This window comes from Anneissia japonica, unplaced genomic scaffold (assembly GCF_011630105.1).
Source record: "Anneissia japonica isolate Jap-2015-1 unplaced genomic scaffold, ASM1163010v1 scaffold3040_len1308831_cov196, whole genome shotgun sequence".
Taxonomy (NCBI): Eukaryota; Metazoa; Echinodermata; class Crinoidea; order Comatulida; family Comatulidae; genus Anneissia; species Anneissia japonica.
This window is the reverse complement of record NW_022718257.1, coordinates 1,140,817-1,148,909: the sequence shown is the minus strand read 5'-3', so window position 1 is coordinate 1,148,909 and position 8,093 is coordinate 1,140,817. Positions and strand designations below refer to the sequence as shown.

General features: G+C 33.0%; 1 protein-coding gene and 1 non-coding gene across 2 annotated transcripts in view; one reads left to right on the top strand and one right to left on the bottom strand.

Moving 5' to 3' along the window:
• Window positions 1-2,649: 2,649 nt before the first annotated feature.
• Window positions 2,650-2,769, top strand: LOC117110516. The gene has a single exon (XR_004445709.1). It is a non-coding gene; the product is annotated as a U5 spliceosomal RNA (small nuclear RNA).
• A 3,594-nt stretch (window positions 2,770-6,363) lies between these two features.
• The window catches only part of LOC117110489 (ras-like GTP-binding protein rhoA), a 38,561-nt gene continuing 36,831 nt past the window's right edge, over window positions 6,364-8,093 (bottom strand). The window contains exon 5 of the mRNA XM_033253212.1: window positions 6,364-6,979. Coding sequence (XP_033109103.1) covers window positions 6,704-6,979 — 276 coding nt within the window. The 3' untranslated portion in view covers window positions 6,364-6,703. The remainder of the gene's footprint in view (window positions 6,980-8,093) is intronic.

Here is an 8,093-nt window from a genome sequence, read left to right as displayed (position 1 = left end):
AACTGAGTGTGAAGTGAAATCATTTAGATCGGTAAGGGAACTCCGCAAAACCTTGATCTTTCTCGAACATAGGTTCTGGATTGACAATAACGGCACTTTTCTAAAAAAAATTTTGGACCCGCCACTGAGGAATGATTTCAATGATTCAGCACGTATAAACCAAATGCATGACATTTTCAATAATTATATTTTTTACCTTCTGAAAATAATTACTATAATATGAATTAAATTGAATATCGAATACAGACAAGAACAGGTGTTAAGTTGACTTATTATGTAAGTTTGTGCTTATACAAAGAATAAGAACAGGCCCGTAGGAAGCCAGAGAGGGTTCAAGTGGGATTTACCACCTCAAATCAACCCCACCGTGGTTGGGCTGTGACCCAGAAAAAATTGTAAAAATACGGTAGCCTATCACTCGATGCACGGAAATGGCACTCTGAGACTGTACAAGTAGTGTTGGAATACTATTTTTCGACAGAGGGTTTGGAGTTTTTTCCCCCGACCCTGTGTGCTTTCTGGTGCCAACGTCCAATTCACTGAGCCACCGAGGACCCTTCTACAACCAGCACATTACTACATTCCTCTCCACACAGACTTTGGTAAACTTCAAATGGACAGGAACTTTTTGTTGATATTCTGGTGTTTTAACGCCAATGAATCTCATAAAGCTTACAGACAAGGACTCCATTTCTATACTCTCTTTTTTGTTTGTTTTTTGTTTTGTTTGTTAACCTTGTCTTTTTTCTGTGTTCAGGGCCATATCCAGGATTACCATTTAGGGGTACGGGGTATGAAAATGTGGACCAACAGTAGAACCGGTAGCAGTGGCGGATTCATTTTTTTTTCTATGTGAATATAACGATTTATGTTAACAGCGATATTATGTAAGTATAATGTAAAGCTAAAGATGCGCGAAGACTAAATTTTTAACATTCGTATCAAATTGATTCCGTAGTAAATAAAACAGTCACACAGCTGTCTCATAATGCAATCTGTCTTTATTCGTTTTATTCTTTTGGAAGGTTACGGTAATGAGATTTATGATTCCTTTTTAACCTTATTCATTTTCCACCACAAACACATCTTTTCGCCTAATTCGTGGGCAAAAAACTTAACTTATATACAGGGACCAACACTTTCTCGCCCCTGGGACCCTTGAATCGCCGTTTACGCCGATAAAATGTAAAGATTTAAGACTCCTTTAAATTTTTATTATACAAAATAAAATGTATATTCGGTACACTCTCGAGACTGTCTTAAAAATGTGGATCTCTTCCGATTTCAGAAGGGTAAAAGGATTACTAACGCACCTACCACCCCTTTCTCCTCCCGCTGGATACATGCCTAAACTTTTTTTAATGAAGGTAAACTGCACATGACGCACGCATTGCACCTTCGATACAACTCTGCCAGTAATTGTTAATCCAGAGTAACCGTTAAATTAAAACTTCTCGGGAACGACTGGCCCTGCCAACAGTATCACACCGATGCATAAACCCTAATAAATTTACGTCATGACGATCTTTTCTTCACCTTTGCGTGTCGTTTCTAATTTTCCGCGAAAATGTTATTAATAATGTACACATTTCTCTGGTATACAAACAGATCCATAGACCATGAGACTGACCTGTTGGCAGGCCGGCAGTCAAGGGCGGTGGGGACAAGGAGGCATGATCACCTGTTACATTTGTGCCCCCCACCCCACCCCAAAAAGAAAATAAATAGGCCTATATCAAAGTAGTAAAAAATAACAAATGAGCAACAAATAGGGGCCTATTTATAATTTGTATGTTTCATAATGTATAGGTCTTTACAATCCAGACAAGATACATTTATAGGCCTATTCACGATTATTATTCTAACCTCGAAACCTCAGCGGCAATAACCGGAATGTCTTTACTTCAAGATTAGGTTAGTTCCATGGTTGATGCTGGTTATAGTTAAGGCCAGAATCGTGCCAGTTTCGTACTTTGAGGGTTGCATACCGTATAAAAATTGACTGTGACTGTCAAAGTAAGACCCTCTAGAATCTGAGAGTGCAGCTATTTAGAGCATTAGAGATTTTTGAATATTTAAAAACTAGGGGCACCTCTTTTTTTGACTTATCCTCCAGTTTGTAAGCGTTTGTACTCCTGAAAATGTGAAAAACTATTCATAGCCCTAAACCGTTCTCGAGTTTTTCGTCAAACACCCGTTTTGTGTCTTTGATGAGAGTGTTTCCAATTGTCATACCATTGTTTTGTGCGAACCCTTTACTTGGTGCCCTCTCAAAATATTTATGTCATCCCTACCACAAGCTACGGGTCTACCTCTTGAAGAATGATTAATTATTAAATTATACACAGTAAAGGAAAATTTATGAGCGCCCTCTAGTATAGAGTGCAACATTATCGTCGCCCTCTATGGTTAGCTACTTATGCATATTCATTAATATTATTATATGCATTGTCACAAATATACAATCTATGTTGCAATTATATTCTACTATAATTGATTATATCATTTAATAATATTACAGAATTATATTCATTTATAACATGATATACAAATTAATTAAAATGTTAATGATTTATTAAAGTGAGAAAACAACATCATTCCAATACGATAGAATGTACGATACATATACTTCATAAACCATATGCCGTGACACTCTGGTTTCTCTGCATCACGCATAAATCTTTCGCCTTTTACTAAAGATTTCCGTGCAGAGGAACACTCATTGAGTTTAAACTCAATTTTTCTTAGCCCTGTCTTGCGAGATAGGGTAATCAATGTTAAAAAGGTAGAACTATTGTCTTTGACTGTGTCACTATTTTAGTTGTGGTTGTAAGACAACAATTTTAATGGCGTTCTAATAATATATATATATATATATATATATATAGTAATATATATATTATTTATTAGTGCTATAAATTGAAGTAATATTGATTTTTCATCTTCTTTCAATTAACTCCTTGTATTATCATATATATGACAATAATTATATATATATTATCATATATATATATATATATAATTCTGTATACAGTATTGTAATTCTATTCTGTTAATAAATGTTGATTTAATTGATTGAATATTTAGACCTGTTAAAAGAAAGTTAATACATGTTGATTTAATTGATTGAATATTTAGACTAAACTCTCTTACCATGCCAAAGCAGAATAAAGAATAAAAAAAAAAAAAAAGAGTCTAAAATTTGTCTTCATCTTCTTATGGGGTAATTTAACTAAAAGCATGGGCAAAGTCATTTTTTCAGGAAAGGGCTGTTCAGTTTATTTCAGAAAATATTATTAAATATTAAACTGTTTTGGATTAAAACAATGAATAAAATAGTGAGTACCAAGCAATATCTTCAACATAATAATAAGAACAAACATGTACATGAATCACAAATAACTTTAATTTACATATTTGATATTTACAATATTTATATTCTACTAGTCTGTTACAACAATGAGGCACCTTCATTTAAAATGGATGACGAACGTATTTGTAAATGCTCGCTATAAACTGGATGGTGGTTAAACCCATGCTCTTACGTATCTTGATAAACTTTTAGCAGGAAAACATGATTAATAATAAATGTATTGTTTTGTTGTTATAATAAAAACAATTATAATAATAATATAATAGCAGTGAACTACTTAAAATTTAAAAAAATAATAATATTAATAACATCAATAAAAACAATAATAATGAAATATACAATAACAATAATAATTACAATATTCATTATTATAATAAGTATCCAAATGAATTTCAAAATAACAATAACAGTAGCCATAACAATAATGACAATAATTATACTATAAGGTAAATTTAGAAATGTTTTAAATACACTTTGGCTCTGATGAATGATATGAAAGATGTTGGTTTTTACAAAAAGACATCAAATATTTGCATTTTGTATCAGATAAATATTTACACTATAAAGAATAATAATCATTCAACAGTGATTAACATAAGATGCCAAATTCATAACACATTTCTTTATACATTCAAATACTGTTTATACCAGTCAAATATTGTATCATATATAATTAATACTTTAGCCTTTGTGACATTTTCAATAACCTTTATAAACATAGATACTTTAAAAGAATGATATGAATAAACATCTATAAAACCAAATAAAAAAGTAGAAGAAATACTGCTATTTTTGAATTTGATGCATGCACAATATATGTTAAGGATGGAAATTACTTGACTCATGCAAAGTTACTGTAGATCAGCATTAAAAATACCAAACAGTTAAAACAAACAATAATGAAGGGTTTAATACCCTATCCACACTATCAGACATTACTGTAAAACCTCAAATTGAAGCCCTGGGCTTCTTTTTTTGCGAACCTTAGATAGGCTTCTTTTCGAGACTACGTTTGCAAAGTAAAGAGGGGACTTCTTTTTAAAATGAATGCCATAAATTTTGTGAATTTGTACTATAAAACAATAAATAAGGCCACTGTAACATCAGTCTGTATCATAGTGTATTTAACTGGCATTAAATCACCTAAACTACTGTATCAACCAAGCTTGTATTTAATTTATTTTGTTTACCGAAGTTCATGTACAGCGTATGTACTGTACTATCTCGAAAAGAAGCCTATGCTATCTTGAAAAGAAGCCCATGAACTTATTTTCAAGATGGGCTTGTTCTTGAGGCTAATTTTGCAAACTAAAGAGTGGGCTTCAATTCGAAATTAAGCCCATGGGCTTCAATTTGGTTTTTTTTACGGTATGTCACAAATACTGGTGATTTGCCTATGGGTATCATCATGCCCATATATGGTGCAATTCATACAATTTTACACATAACATTAAATAGTGTGGACAGAGCTTTAGGCAGGCATACATTGAGGTTTCCTGTCAAACACAACAGACAATGCTTGATCAAACTTTGTATGATGAAACAGAAAAATCATTCCTTTTCCAACAGACATGCAAAGCCACGTGAATTGTTTGATCAAATGTGTCTGAAACACTACCATATCATGGATGATAATATTTTTTACTCCATGACTGAGCATACAATGTTGGATCAAAGTCTTATTAATGTTTGCCCAACTTTACTGAAAGGATATAATCTTTTACAAATTTTCCGTAAGTCCAAACTTGTTTGTACTGTAAACCACTATTATAAATGCTTGGCTTAAAATCTTTGGTATAAAGGAAGCTATTATAATAGTTCTACATAACAGCTAAGTAACTTTCCATGAAAAAGTTAAATGATCAAAGAAAAACTTTATCTGTTTGTCGTCACTTTCTTTAATTGTCTCCGACCAACACGAACACCTTGAAAACACAATTCCAAGAAGGAAGTAATACTAGGCTAAATAGATGGTAAACAGTCTGTAATGTACTTAGATTAATCTTAACTGGCCAATCAGAGATACAGATGATGTTTGCCATACAAAAGTTTGAATAGTACATCAATAAATTAAGGGCAGATGGTTCATAATCTTTTCCACAGTCAAAATAACTGGGATGTTTGGAGGGAGTAATATGTGCCTCTGCACCACTCCCCCCCCCAATTCTTGAACTGCCACTGAACTGAGAACACTTTAATTAACAGTAATAAAAAATATGTATAATTTCATCAAATTATAGGAAACGGTAAGTGTGGTGTATTTTTATTTTTTCAAATGCCACTGTATATATATTGTTGGAATCGATGTTACTCTTTCCATTGCTTTGATAACAACTTTGAGAGAGGAAATGACTCCAATCAGTTTGCTTTTTATAATCTTTGAATTACACTAGTTAAAATACTGTATGGTGACCAAGCATTTGGGTCACATTCCATCTTTTATACTAGCAGCAATGTACTATTACAAGGAGTAATACCCGAAAAATTTCTCATAAAAAAACTAGCAACAGAGAACCTGGTAGCGATGATTGAGAAGACTAGCAACTGCCGGAAAAATTATTCCAAGAAATTCCCTTGTAACTACGCTTTGTAACATACAAACATCTGCAGCATATTTTCATCAGTCAAAAGTTCAATTGATAATAAACTTTAAAGATGTTATTGTCCCCTAAAAATGACGAAAAATCATAAAAAATAATCATGAAACTAACTTGCTTTTTTTGAAGTAACAAATTTGAGCATAGAAATTTAAATGGAATTTAAAAAAATGTGCAGGCCTACCCTGAATTTTATACTGGAAAATAACAAAACACTGCCAATAAGTGGAAGTACCCTTATCCTTTTTCACTGTAAACATTTTTTAAATATTCTGTGTTCAAGTACATAATTGTGTTCGAGTACATAATTGAGCAACTTACTTTTAAAGATGATTTTTATGATTTTAAAAACATTTTGCATGGAACAATGCATCTTTAACTAAAATGAGCATTATATATATATGTATGCTATATACAGTTTCTCTATGGGTTCACATATCATTCCCTCAATATTACTGTTCTATTTATGTCAGCCTGGCCCATATCATACTCTCTTCAATTCTTGTGTCGTGACACATCGTCAACCAATTGCTTGTCATCTACCACCAGTGAGCCAACAACTTTGATGTCTGCATCCAGAAAGATATGTACATTTTGCATTTAATATTTCTTCTGAAAGTAGTCATAAAATTTCATTACTTTCATGCAACACCTTAAAATTAGCTTCCCCTTTAGCAAGCAACGGCTTCACATTCCAATTATTGCACTTGCGAATCTGTCATCGTTTGTCGCCTTACATCACTACACACATTTTACCCTTTTCGGCTTTCACTACGGTTGTTTTCACACGAACAGGTGATTGGAAGCCATCCTTCCTTCGACGAAATGATTGCCTTATTGATAGTTTTCTGCCAACTGATGGCAAGTCCATATATGATTTCTGTAGACTAAGTTTACCGATTGAAGCGAGGGCGGCATTCTCAAAGACCTCTCTTACGCTGTGCAAGTTGGTTTTCGCTGAACATTCCACAAAGGCAGCTGCTCCTATTTGCCTTGCTACCTTGGTTCCCTATAAAAATGAAGAGAAAAAATATGTTTGAAAGATTATGTAATAGCTCATTCACTACTATATAGTTGATTAATTTATCTGTATTTTCATGATTATTAATAATTCTACCTATTAGGTTTCATCTCAAACACGCCCATAATATATAGGTCAGTTTGCAAGCAATCTGCGCTATACTAAATTATCGAGATTTCAAAAGAATACCACTTTACAAGGATAACAAGTAGTTTAAAAAATAAGTATAAGTAAACAAGGTCAATAGGTTATATGAGAAGCTGATGTCAGACTTATAAGAAGCCACATTGCAAAACACAGATGTTTAAACGATAATGGGTATTTCCAGCCCAAATATCTTAGTATTATTTTCCAGAAGATGAAATATTTCACCAAGTTATAAAAGCATAGAACCATCTGCTATTTTGCTTTTATACTTATTTTACTTCCGACAGGGGTACAGGGTTTTTCAAATGGTAGGCCTGTGCCCACTATCACTCAACTGATTAATGAACTGTTTGAAAAGAATCATCTAACATATCTACATACGGTAGTGTAATAATTTTGACAAAGTTCAACAGGCACGGATTCCAACTGTCCCGCTTTCGGCAGGCCTGTCTCGGAGTCGTGTCCCACTGTCCTGCCCAACCCCCAAATTGCCCCACTTTTCAACTTTTTTGTATAATAAAAAATAATTACGATAATACCCAAGAAACTCCCACAGTATACTCTGCACGCTAGGCCCTAGAGACGGTGTGTAGAGTGGTTAGACTATGCAGTAGAGCATGAGGACATAGAACTAAGGTAGGCCTACTATGAACGGTAACCGATCATTGTGTCACGCTTCATTTCGGTCGCGGTATCTTTGTCATGAAATAAGTATCAATTTTAGATTAATTGGTCATACCTTTGTTTTCATTTACATTATGTTCTGATCATGTTTATAATAAATACATATATAAATATATGAAAATATACTGAATGGTATGATGAAAAAATAAAGGAAATATACTATTACTTTCTTATTTAAATTTTCCATGAAAATTTATCAATTTGTTTATAATTACATATATTTTAATCGCCGTTTCAGGGTTCTTTTATATACACTAGGCCGACAAAATCA